At 37.3% G+C, this 13,621-nt stretch overlaps 1 protein-coding gene across 1 annotated transcript in view; it reads right to left on the bottom strand.

Annotated features, from left to right (window-relative positions):
- Positions 1-10,645, bottom strand: part of GCC2 (GRIP and coiled-coil domain containing 2) — a 32,047-nt gene extending 21,402 nt beyond the window's left edge. The window contains exons 1-8 of the mRNA XM_062601646.1: positions 10,562-10,645; positions 7,773-7,835; positions 7,034-7,118; positions 5,901-5,968; positions 4,935-5,039; positions 1,613-4,108; positions 869-938; positions 52-152 (exon numbers count right to left, since the gene is read on the bottom strand). Of these exons, the coding sequence (XP_062457630.1) occupies positions 52-152; positions 869-938; positions 1,613-4,108; positions 4,935-5,039; positions 5,901-5,968; positions 7,034-7,118; positions 7,773-7,835; positions 10,562-10,567 (2,994 nt within the window). The 5' untranslated portion in view covers positions 10,568-10,645. The remainder of the gene's footprint in view (positions 1-51; positions 153-868; positions 939-1,612; positions 4,109-4,934; positions 5,040-5,900; positions 5,969-7,033; positions 7,119-7,772; positions 7,836-10,561) is intronic.
- Between the last annotated feature and the right edge of the window lie 2,976 nt (positions 10,646-13,621).

Here is a 13,621-nt window from a genome sequence, read left to right as displayed (position 1 = left end):
TAAAACAGAATCCCACATGCAGTTTTTCACATTAATAAGCACTTAGGGTACCTCTTTTCTGCTGGTATCTAATTCTTTCTTTGCTTTTACAGCAACAACTTTAATTTTATTAAGCTTCTCTGTTTTTTCTGCAGATTCTTTTTCCAGATTTCCTAAAGCACATAAAAGAAAATAAATAATATCACTCCCCTACCAATAGAAATGAAATTCAATTACGACACAAATACCAGCATGAATTTGAAACAAACCAAAACAAAACATCCAGTACCACTGGGAGATATTCCTCTTTCATTCAGTTAAGCACTTCAGTTTGAAGATAAAACATCTAGCTGCCCAGTAGTTTGGGGACAACCTCCTTCTTCAGACACTTTCATTACAGTTTACAGTAAAAGCCATATTCTCATCTACTACATACAGTTGTAACAACTTAGAATCACTTTTTCTAATGTGTTGGAATAACTGCAATGAAGTAGTAGTACTTTCTGGAAAAGTATTATTTTCCCATTTCAGCACCTTGAAGCCTCCCAAAGACACAGTTATTTTCATATGGAAAAAAAATAAAGAAATCCACTACATTATTTATAGCCAATGTAAACAAAAAAAAGTATCTTAAGAAATACCAAATCATAACAGATTTCAATTGCTATCGTTATTTTGAATCCCTAATGGAAGGAACATTGTTTTGATGGAAGGGATGTTGTTTGGGTATCTACTTTCCAACCTCCCTCGACCTATAGGAAATATAGGGTAATTATAGAAAGAAAAATAAGGAAATACAGGGTAATTACACAGAGGAAAATAAATTTAAAATGTTTCACAATCCAAAAAAGAAAAACTGACTATATAATCACAATAAGGAAAGAGATACCAATTTTTTCCTGAAGTTCTGCTACTGAAGATGGTTGATCATTTTTCCCAGTCAATGTCTCCATTATATCCTGTATTATAAGCAAACATACAAGAAGTATTACAAACATGTCTTTATAATGACTACTTTTCCTCAACAAACCAATAAATTTCCAGCTATGGCTGAATTATATCTACCTTCTCATTACCAAGAAAGCTTGTATGCACAATTTTATATTAGCTCAGTAACTGAGAAGCATATTTATGTCAAAAGGAAAATATTCCAACCTTTTAACAACTGCTTTCCATCCTGTCCAAGAATAAAAAAATGGGATTCTAACCAGCTATCAATTTTACATAAGCATCAAGTCCACAGAACCGAAGTTAGCAATAGATTTACAGATCAAGCAGTTAGTATTGTTTGAGATACAAGCATAGAAAGTTAGAGTGAAAGACTGTTAGGTCATTTATTCCATCTACTTAAATGATCACTTTGCGAGGGGTACTGATAGAAAGAGAAGAGAGTACAAGCAACTTTTGGTAAAACAGTGTAAACATTGTTATTTTTCTCCCCTCCTCCGCCAGCAGAGGAGAGGGGAATCTGAGGTGCTAGGATATTAAGAACGTGTGTTTTTTTTAAAAGGGAAACTCACTCTGAGCCAAAGGAGAAGGAAAGAAAAAAAGAGAAAGAACGAAAGTATTTTTTGAACCTTAATTCTGAAGACTTTAGAGGTTTAGTCTGTATACTTCAATAACAAAATATAACCTTTAGAGAACTCAGTTCGTCTTTCACATTTCTAAGTTCAGTTTCCTTTTGTTCCAGAATGAAATTTAGGTCTTCTTGTTTTTCTGTAGCAGAGCTTTTTTGCTGTTCTTGTATTTGACTCTCATAAAAAGCAAGTTTTTGAGAAATCTCTTCAATATGAGCCAAAAGATCTTGGTTTTCAATCCTTGTTTTTTCACTGGCGTTCTTCAGCTCCTGGATATCAACTTGAAGTGCTTCTTTTTCTGCCAATGCTCCTTCCAATTCTTCTCTTAGAAGAGCCTTTTCTTTTCCAAAGTCCTCAAGCAGAGATCTACGTTCTGTATATTGAGCTATGACCTCTTGCTCTAGTCTCTCAACTTCTTGCTGCAGATGAAAAGCTTTCTCTTCATTCTGTAGAGTAACACATTGTTGTTCTTTCATTTTTGCCAAGCATTCATTTGCAGTCTGTAGTAAGCTAAGAGAATCATGTTCCTCCTCAGAACCTGAAACTCTGGACCCCACTTGCTCAATTAAGCAGTATAGTTGAGTTCTGACAAGGGCTCTGTGCGCTTGCTCACTTTCAAGTAATGTTGACAAATGGTCTTTTTCTGCAGTTATCATTTGTAATTTCTTTTCTAAATTTTCAGACTGCTCTTGCAATACTGACCAAGCTTCTTTTTGAGATGCAATTTTTTCTAGCTCTTCACTTAATTTATCTTTTTCCCGAATGATCTTATTATTTTCCTCACGAAGAATATCTGCTTCAGATGAAAGGTTCTCTCTATCACGCACCAGAGATTCAATCTGGTTTTCCAATTGCTCTAGCATTTGTGCATTTTCACTCTTCCTGTTTAAAGCTTCATTCAGTCTCTCTGTTAATTCATTTACCTTTTTTTCCAGGTCATTATTGTACTGGTTAACAACTTCTACTTCTTGCTGAAGTTCCTGAACTTTTTCTTGTTCTTGCTTGCATTCTTCCTGAAGAGTCTCTCTCTCTTTACCTGAGCATTTTACTTCATTTAAAATATCCTGATTTTTATTGGTAAGAACAATGATCTTTTCTTCCAAATCTTTTATGGTAGTCTCTTTTTGGCGGACACAGCTTGTTATTGTTTCATTCTCCTCCTGAAGACTAACAATTTTTTGTTTAAGTTCTTCTACCTCAAGCTGATTAGATGACAATTTTTCTGTTTCTTCCTTGAGGCGATTTACTGTTTCAAGGAGAATGTCCTTTTCATTGAAAGCAGCCCTGAGTTTTTGTTGCAGCTCACTAACATCAGAAGCTTGCTGTTGTCTCATTGATTCAAACTCCTGGCTGATCTTTCCAGCAGATTCCCCTAGCTCAGTTTGTAGAGTTTCCAGTGTTTCTCTCAGGCTGTGGTAATTGGACACTGCTTCTTCTTTCTCCTGAGTTAGCTTTTCAAGCTGTTCCTTTAGTTCCTGCATTTCAAAGACTAATGCCATGTTTTCTTTTTCAGCATTAGATAACAGAGTTGTATTCAGTTTAGAAACTTCTCTCTCATGTTGCTCTTTCAGAGCTTGAGTTTCTAATTTATGCTCTTCTAAAGTGATTTCATGTTGGTGTCCTGCTGCTTGAAGCTCTGATCTTAGTTTTTCAATTACACAACAGTAATCTTCTTTAGTAAGCTGCAATTCATTTATCTTAAAATCCAAGTCTTCCCGCTCATGAAAATATTCGTCCTTTATGCGATGGATTTCTTCTTCCAGTTTTAGTTTAACATTATTCATATAGGTTAGCTCATCTTTTAATATACTTTGTTGAGACTGGAGCTCTTCTAAACTATGCTCTAGGTATCTAACCTTTTCTTCCATTTTTGCTTCTACAGAAGGTTCTTCTTGGGCATCTACAACATCTACCTGTTTTTCTGTATTTTTGTGTAGGACTTCTCTTAACTGCTCTAAGTCACATTCACGCTGGTCAGTACCAGCATATACTTCATCCTTCATATTTTCCTCCTTTATTATACCCTGCTCTGCCAAATTCCTCTGCAATTGATTTATCTGGTTCTGCTTTTCTTCATTTTCTTTAGAGGACATTTCAATCTGATGCATCAACTCTGAAACCTCTTCCTGATGGACACTCTTCATTTTTTTAAGCTCTTCATGCAAGTTACTGATTTCATTATGGTAACACTGAGAATTCCTTCTAATAGTTTCTTGCAGATTTGCCAATTCTTTGTTTTTGCCATCATTCATAGTTTCCAACTGCTTGTTCAGACACAAAATTTGCTCTTCATAAGCAGATCTAATTCTCTGAACATCATCCTGTAGTTTTTTAACTTCTTCTTGATTATTACTATGACATTCAATTTGTTCTACAAGTTCCCTTTGTTTCTTCCTTTCTTCTTCTAATTCTTTCAGCAGCTTTGTTAAACCCTCACTGTATTTGGATTGTGCATTTACTAATTCACTCTTCAGAGCTTTAATTTCATTCACAGAGTCAATACTTGACTGTTCCAGTTCCTTCTGCAATTCTTCTGCCTTAGCCACTGCAGCCTAAAACAACAACAAAAAATTCAAGTTATTAAATACAGCTAACTTAATAATTTCCAAATAAACTGTTTAAATTGATGAGTTTTAGGAGTCTAGTTTTAGAAATATCTGCATTTTTTAAACATCCAGCTGTGTTTGGACAGTTCAACTCAGTGAACTGTGCAGCAGGTACAACAGTATCGTTTTTTAAATGAGGTAGGAAAGCTACTAAGTATTAAACCAGGTTTACTAGTATACTTTCATGAAATGTTCATGATAAATTTCAGCTCTAATAAAACAAAGTTAATAGCTATTCTGATTATGTATTAAAGATCAATTTATTTTTATTGCATCAAATCCAAGTATCTGGAATACTACATTTACAATAATGTTTATCAATTCCACACAATTGACTCTATACACTACACTTCATTATTAATTGAGATTAATGACATGATTTAGGCATCTTGGCTTACGGTTTCACATTCAGCTATCCTTAGGAAAGAGTCTGAATGTTTCCCATGGACAGACACAGCTGATCGACTGGGCAAGGCACCACATATGGAGGATACTAATGCTCAGGTTGAACTCTTCTTGGATTTCTGTAGATCTAACCAATGAGTCTAAGAATTATACATTTATTTTCAGTCCTATAAATGCTACTATAAATTAGAGCCTACAGATAAAATACGCTTTAACATATGCAACCTTTCAAAAAAAAATTTTAAAAGGTACAACAGAACATAGCTGAATGAAGAAAAAGACTAAAACAATATACGATAAACAAGACTAGGAGTTTAAATATTAGTCTGAAATATTTTTAGTAATGTTTGATTGTCCATTTTAGTACCTCTAGCTCTTGTTTTCTTAGAATATTTTCTTTTTTCAAAGCTACACACTGTTGTTGACTTTCAGCTTTTTCCAGAAGTAGAACATCCAGTTTTTCTGTGAGAGCCTAAGGTTAAGGGAGAAAGAACATTAGAAGAAGGGTTACTTAAAATGGAAGCCTGAGTAATTGTTGCAAAGTAGTTAAGAACTCAGATATTGGTAATGGGTTTTTTGGTTAATTAAATAAAATAGTCTGATCTAAAAGTTACTTTCAGCCCAAATACCACAGATAGGGAATAGGTACGTTAATACAATGATGTTGAGTAACATATGTTCAAAATCTCTCTTCTAATCATGTTACTTATTTACAATCAGGCGAGAAGAAGAGAAAAAAGCTCCCCTGCATTAGAAGGCAAATAAAATCTCCATCTAAACTATTGAAAATAAGTTTCCAGTTGACAGTTCTCCCTATCACACACAGATTTTCACTCTGATGTATTTTATATAGCCTTTACTTTTAGAAAGGCATTCTTCCCACTAAAATTAAAAAAAGAAAAATCAGTTACACTCCAGAAGATTTCTTGTGACAAGGACTTTAATTCCGTGAATTTCTGAACTTGTCAAATGACTGTTTCAGAAGCCTCCTTGATGGCTGAAGTCCGTCCTCCCCATAGCAGTCATTCCGAGATTAACAAAAGCTTCCCTAACCTACTATGCATGGACAAACTCTTGCCAAGAGACTGTACTATTCTATACAGTTATTTTCTCACAGAACTAACACTGTTTTTCTGAAAAGTAAAGCAGGGAGGTGGGGAGATTAAGGAAAGAAGAGAAGAAGATGTTTTGGAAAGTATTTTGAATTTCTGAAACTGATTCCAGTAAATTTGAGTAACAGTTTTACAGCTATTTGCTATACGTAAGAAAATATTTCTGTAAACCTATTTCAGTAACAACATATATGTATCAGAAACACATTATGTATTCCTACCTGAATAACATCATCAGCTGCTCCAGTAGCTGCTTTTGATCTGAGTTCTTCAATTTCTTTCTCTAGTTCTTAAAAAGAAGTTGTATAGAATTTTCATAACAAATATTAACTGATGCTCTATAACTACCAAATTATTAATGAATCTGAAACACAACACCACGCCTGTCCAAATCTGAGATGTCTTTTACACTACCAATTTTCATTTGTTACTGAGTAATATTGCAAACAGTAAGAGTGGGCACACAAACATCCAGTACTCCTTCCCTGGTCCTGACCTAATCAATTTAAGCCAGAGAAGAGATATTCAGTTCCTACGGATACTCTAAAGATAAGATTTTGCCCTTCTAGGGGTTACCTATGAATGACCCCACTGAGAAAGAGCCATCTCTAGCCTTATTTTTCTGCTGGGAAGTTATCACCAGTCAGCATAACTATAACTCTAACCAAATGGAAGTGGCAAAAGTGTGGGTAGGGGGACACCAGAAGAAGAGCCACAAAGGAGAGGAAGGGAACAGAGCACGAGAGTACAGATGCACAGTAGATGCTGAATATAAAACCTTAAGAAAGTATGTTTCATTAGTTCTGCTGCTCATAGAATATATTTCTTCAACTACATAGTCTTTTGGGTAGTTAATAGACAATTCCATTCAGTATATTTTACAGTTTCTCATTAAAGTAGTAAATCAATCAAATATAAAGCAGCTAGCCATTTTAAAGATGCTATTATGCTCTACAATAGGATTAATTATGCACAATTAATTACACAAAATGTATTAGAGATTTTGATCCTCTTATCTGCTTCCTGAAAAGCTTATCACTACAATAGGTATGGGGAACAGAATGACAGGTCCCCCTTCAACTTGCACAGGCTACTGTTTCATCATACCACATTGCCTGATGAGTCAAAGTTAAATTTAATACTTGAAAAAAAGCAATGTTTCTTCCCTCCCACCCCCTTTACTTAAGAACTTCAGTCTTTATCCTCCCATAAAAAAGTGAAATCTCAGGAAAAGAAAGAAGAGTCTAGGATATTTGCCTAGAAATTAAGTCTACCTAGTATAAGCATGCTGTGATATTTAACAAAGTCAAGCAGTACCAAGCATTAAAGTAGAAATACTCCTTCAGTAAGGTACCTGTACACCGTGACTTCACTTTCTGTATAAGCATCATTTGTTTTTTTGCAAACTTGATGAGATCTTCTTTGGGCAATGTGTCCAGCTGTAAGAAAGTACATATTACAAAACCTAGCTTCCTATAACCCACAGATAAACAGCAAACAGGTATTTTAGCATCTGATTTACAAAATGATAAGATTTAGGGCAAGAAACTGTCTTATCATGTATCTGCAAGGATGTAACAGTGCAATATCAGAAACTACTGTTAATCTGGTGCTTTTCCAAAATTGTTCTAGAATAACTAGGTAACATTAGATGGGCAGGACTCCAATACAATAGATAGGCTGAGAGATACCAGAAAAAGAAATATGAGGACTGTAAGAAAAAAAAAAAGTAGCTGGATCTTTGGAATAATATAGTTTGAACAGTGTTTTAAATATAGCATGCTGACCTAACATTAGTGTTTTTTAATTTAGTGCCAATATAGGCAAGTGTGGGTACATAAGAAAAGAGACTATTTCCAGAACCAGAGGCTTTAAATATCTTATCAAATATTATCACAGGAAGTAAATACATTAAAATGCATTTTTGTTCCACGATTTCCAAAACAGGCTTTCTGAGCCTAGTATTTGTAAATCAAATTTTCAAGAAGTATAGAAGATACAGAACTGTATATAAATATCTTTACATTTTCCTACTGGGAAGCTGTAACCCTATAAACAACTGTATCCAAATTAAATTTGTGAAGTCAGATTACCTTTGATTTGCCTGTTCCTGGTGTGACAGGAGAAGCCACCATCTCTTGCCCAGCATCTTGTACCTAAAATGAAATCAAGTCTAATATGTGAGAACTGAACTTTTTTTTGGCAGACTACTGAAGGACATAACTGAAAGTCTGCATATACTGTAAATAAGCAAACATAGTGGGAGCTCAAGAAAGTTTAACCATTTGTAGGACTAGTCAGAAGAATAATGCAGAAATTTTCCTTGAAAATTTATTGTGATTAGTCCAATACAACAGCAGAATAGAAAACTTAATTTCTAAATCAGTATAATACTACAACTCCACTACTTAGCTTCTATGCAGAGTTAATGTACTACAGAAAAATCATTTTATTTAGAACTGGTTCTGAAAATGCGACTTAATATTTGTTACTAAAACACTTGTTTGTAAAAAGGCAGGAGTGACAATGCTTGTAGAGGAAGGGCAGTTAAATCAGATTTAGGGAAGTTTTTGAAAAAAGTAACAACCACTTTTCTTTTTTTTTTTTTTAAAAAAAAAAGCACATTAGTTAGCACTAAAGCATATGGTAGAGGTGGCCTGACAACTGCATTTGAAAAGACTGTGTAAAGCCTGGCCCTTCTACCTAAGTGTATAACACTTTTTATTGTAAGTCTCTTCAGATATAATTTGGGAGACTACTACTTCACAGTAGGTTTATACAAGATATGCTTACATATACTTGGGAACATAAAGAAATAAACATAACTAAAATGCAGTAAAGAAAAACGAGACAGACACTTTCAAAATATTACAGGTAGCATTTCCAAGCTTTGGACTTCAGCTTGCTTTTTCTTTCATACTATTGGACTAGACACTACCTTCAGTTTCATTTTGCTACTCTCCTATTCAGATAAAGAAAACCCTGTAATAGAAACTCCGGAAAAAAGAAACTGGATCTAAATATTACTCGTAGGGATAATCACTAATTAACAATTCAGAGAGAACAGCTGATAGAGATAATAAGAAATGCCATAATTAGAAATATGAATTCAAGTACAGACCAAGGACAAAGGCAGCTACAGTATCTCTCTGTACTACATGGGCTAGAATTTTTGAGAAGGCGAAGACAAGTTTATGAGAAGACAGTTTGCTCATTAAAGAAATACTGAACTTAAAAAAAAATAATGCTGTAAAGAAATTTAAGATTCAGCTTTTCTTGGGACACAGAACTTTTTCAGCATTTAAATTCTTAATATTTGAGCATTGTTGTTAGCAAAACACTGCCGCTACAAAAAATATGCCTACACAGAATACTTAGATACTACAAATTGTCTGTATTGTTTAAAACTAACAATATCACATATGTCTTGATGTTAGAATGAAGCCAGATAGATCTGCATGTTGCTTTTAACTCTTCTTTACGCTAATACGCACAAGGGCAGACTTTTGTATCATGCAAAGAGGTACATCCAGTTTTGTTGTTCTGGTAAAAAGATATCACAAGCAGCTCATGTAGAGGGCTTTATTTGTCTTAATTAAAAGAGTGCTGAGAAAGATGGTAATTAAAAAAAAAACACTTAAATTCAAGGGATTAGGTGCATCTCAGCTGTGAGCCAACAGAGATAATCTATTAAACACAATGCTGAATATAATCCTGTAAGGATTCCCAAGTTTCTACTCTATCATTCTGAAAAACAGCATGTTTCCATGCTTCACTGATTAAAAAAAAAAAAAAATTATAAGTTTAAGGCCTAGGTCATTTACACTAAGATGTTTCCAAGTCACAGTGTACATGTTTTGTATTTTTTTAACTGCTCTCTACTGCTTTTACAAAAACTGAACATACTTTTGGAAAGACTAACCAAAGTAGGAATACTATATATTGAACTTTAACATAACCTGTGACAGCAATGACCAACCTGAATAGTGATTTCCTGAGCAGCATGAGTTTTAGCTGTCACCAAAGTTAAACACACTGAATCACATTAAAACATTTTTAATTCTGATTCCTTTAGGAAACAGGGGCATAATTAGCAAGTGCCCAACTCAGCAACTACTAGGAGTTAATTCCATGTAATAAATTTAAAAGACTGTCTTCAGATTCAACTTGGTAGTTATGAAAGATACAGTAGACAGCTGTACTTCAGTGATTTGCCTATGCCGGCAGGCATTTCATAGTTAACCCGCAGTTAAAGCACTAAGTCATCCTCATAAAAAGGAATGCCTGTTCATTCACTCTGTTTTTAAAGAAAGATGGGTAACCACCCACGACATGCATTGCACCTCATCTGAACGTTTTCCTCCCTCCCCCTTGCGCCAATACTGGTCGCTCGCCACCAGGCTGTGCGATCAGGATGACCTCCACCAGGAAGCACTAAGCGCCTCGGGCAGCCCGCACCGCGGCTCGCAGGCTCCCCTGCTGCGGAAGGGAGCCCGTCCCCAACACGCACACACACACACGGGGAGGGGGGGGGAGGCAGAGCTCCCCGCGAAGGAGCAAAGTCCGCTGCCTACCGCTCCCCACAGCAGCGGACCCGGGGTGGGGGAGGAGGAAGGGGGCGTTAAGCCACGGGGAGGGCGGCGGAGGCCCGGGCCCCGAGGCGAGCGGCGCGGCCGATCCCCCTTGGCGCTGCGCGGGTGGGTGTGTGTGGGGGGGGAGCGCGCGCACCAACGGCCGCCGGGCCGCCAGAGGGGGCTGCGCCTCGCGGCGGGGCGGCGCGGAGGTCCCAAGGTCACGCGACCCGCAACGGCTCCCCGCAACGGCTCTTTCCCCTCCCCCCCACCCTCGCCACGCCGCCCCCGCCAGGCGCCCGCCCCGTTACCTCCATGGCGCAGCCGGCTCGCTGCGGGCGCGGGCAGACGGCAGCGCCGCAGCCGCTGTCGGCGCCGCTACATCCCTCCTCCCGTCCTCGTCCGCGCTTCCGCCTTCGTCACCGCCCCACGCCTCTGACGCTAACGCCCCCCATGCCCGCCCGTATGATAATTAGCGACCGGGCGGCGGCGCCGCCCCCACGCGGTTACACACCAGTTACCGAAAAAAAAAAAAAAAAAAAAAAAAAAACCCACTGAATGCTCCGTCCGTATGAACTCGCACATAACCCGCTCGCCTTCAAATAGTGCCCGGAATAGTCTTCCCCTGTTTTCCCCTTGCCCTCTTCCAGTGCTATTATGATGGGAAGGTTTAATGCTATCCTTGAAAACGAACTCGCTAGACCAGGCCTACCTGCACAGTATCGTACACCCACGAGATGACAGCTACCAGTTTGTTCCAAGGGAGGCTTAGGCAACGGTTCAGGCACAGCACAGCCCTCCACAGCAAACATACAATGTCGGAGCTTCGTGGCAAGGCTGTTAAGGTGCTGCTTCAGCAGCAAAAGCAACCTGAGAGATGGCTTAAGCCGTACGGTGATAATTGCCCTGTCGCAGGAAAATCGGTTTCCGTGTCAGGAAAATGGCCCGAGGAAATGGGTACGGCTACAGTGCTGCTGGCTTCACCTGAACCAGTCTGTGCGCTTGCTGCGGGAGGGGAGCGGGAGTTTGGCAGCCGTGTGCTCAGCCAGGGACTTCCAGATTTCAGATCCTGTTTTAATATCCTGATGGAAGCAGTGCGTAGTTTATCAAGAGTGGTATATGAAAGACTTGTTAGCAGAGCAAATAGTAGTAGACAGGTATTACCGCCTGCAATTCAGTTTTCTCATTAGGCCTTTTTTTTTTTTTTTTTAATCCATGTCACATCTGGGTAGGTGAATGAGTGGAGCAGTACCTACTAATATTTTTAGAGTACACATACTTTAATTTAATTTAATTTTTTCTTTTAATCATGCATGCACTTCAGTAGTGTTTGAAGGATCTCTGACTTTTCATGATAAGTAATTGGTTTTTAATGAGAAGCTGCTTGGGAAAAACAATTTAGGCAGATTATTCTGTTTACAATTCACCAAATAAATATTCAATATCACCAAATTAATTAGAGCGTCATGAGAGATTATCTGTTATTTTAATGAAAAAAGTCACATTAGTCAAAATGCTGCTCTCAAAAGGGAGGAATATTTTGCATTTTTACCAAGTGTCCTCATTGTCATTCTTATTTTGAAATTCAAATGACAAATAGTGACAAAAGGTAGAAAGGTTGTTCACAGATACCTCAGAAATTTATTTCCGTATCTTTTTCCTCCAACATGTTCATTATATGTTGTATATACTTGTTACAACGTATGCCCATAAACAACTGCAGTAGCAGTGTATAGTCCCATGCCCTCAAAGAGATTGTTGACAAGACATAGCTCTTGATAAACCCCAAGAAGCCACATTTTCTCAATTTCTATTCTTATATTCCAAAGCATAGGTAGACTAGAAACTTTCTTTCCCCATCCACTTTGGGACACTTAGAACTGGGCACCTAGGACAGTGCTGCCATGGTCTAACGTAGGAGTTTCAAGTAGGTTCAGGAAGAAACTTTTGCATGAGTCATTCCAAAACCCTCTTGTGGCAATAGCTTTTGGCCCTACACTACACTGCACTACACTGATTTGTCCTTCCAGTTCAGTCTCTGATTGAAGCTGCAAGTCTGGAGAGAACATTATAGGATAGCTTACCTTCTTTTTGGAAAAACTTAGAGAAAATAATGTTTCATGGAAATTTGTTCCTGCTTTCTATCCTCAAAAAATATGACAATCCAATCATCACATGGTTTAGTCTATGAAGAAACTGATTTTGGAAATGCTCCAAGGCAGGTACAGAAAGATTTTTCAGATATGTTTGTACAGAAGACAAGAACAACTGGCTCACTTATCATAGGCTTTCTGAAACTAACTCATTCTAACTAGAAGGCACTCGGCCCCCGATATAGCTCCCTACTCCTGGGAGATATGTATTTGACAGAGAGAGGCCAATCTCCACTCCTCCCTCCTTTTGTGCAAGGATTTGGTTATATTTTACAGATGAAATACTTCTGACATTCATTTTGGTCTTAAATTGCAAAAGCAATTGCAAAGCATCTTGGTTAGGGGACAGTAGAGAATGAGAAAAAAAATGTTTCTAGAATAGCTAGAAGAAAAAAGATTGAGGATTTTTACTGTTGATTGTTTCAATTTATTACAATAGAGTACAGGCTGATCCATATTTCATGGGAAAAAATTGATTCATACTTGCAGTTGTTTTACATAATTTTCTTAAGCAGATTATGAATAATATGTCTTATCCATCCAGAAGGAGCTGGGAAGATGATATATATTGCATGGAGCTAATTTGGGACAAGATAAATGAGAAAAAGAAGAATAATTTATATGTTCCATTTATTCTATAATTTTATTATCTTTGTAAAAGGCAATTAGTCATGTTTTTAAAAAGCATTTTTTAAGTAAACCAAGATTGCCAAGACATTCATGAGTTGCAATGGGGCAGAGCATAGCAAACTTTAAATTCTACTTTCATTAAAAGGTCAAGTTCCACAGGACTGAGATTGTTCATTACACTTAGGTGGTGTGCAAATGCTTGTTCTGCATTTGATTTGATTTGATTTGTTCTGCTGCAATTATTAGACCTGCAGGAATTTTTTGAATGGTATGGAATGAGAAAATTGCTATAATTTTGCAACCAGTGAATGTTTTCAGCTTACAGAGCTCATACTTTAAACAATTGCAACTGTAGAATCTGACTTTCCAATAGCTTCAGAGGATAATAAACTCTTTTGTCTGTATCTTTGTTTTGAGCAGCTTTTATGGCTTTTCTGTAAGCAGAAGTAAAGTAAGGCAAAGTATGGATTTACATCATTTTAATTATTCTTACTGACTCTCTATTTGGAAACAAAATATTCTCTCTTCCTCATGGCAATGAACCTTAAACTCTTTGGTGCCTATAGCCATTTTGTTGGCTGGGGTTCA

This window comes from Rhea pennata, chromosome 1 (assembly GCF_028389875.1).
Source record: "Rhea pennata isolate bPtePen1 chromosome 1, bPtePen1.pri, whole genome shotgun sequence".
Classification (NCBI taxonomy): domain Eukaryota; kingdom Metazoa; phylum Chordata; class Aves; order Rheiformes; family Rheidae; genus Rhea; species Rhea pennata.
The sequence above is the reverse complement of the archived record's forward strand: the minus strand, read 5'-3'. Positions and strand labels throughout refer to the sequence as shown.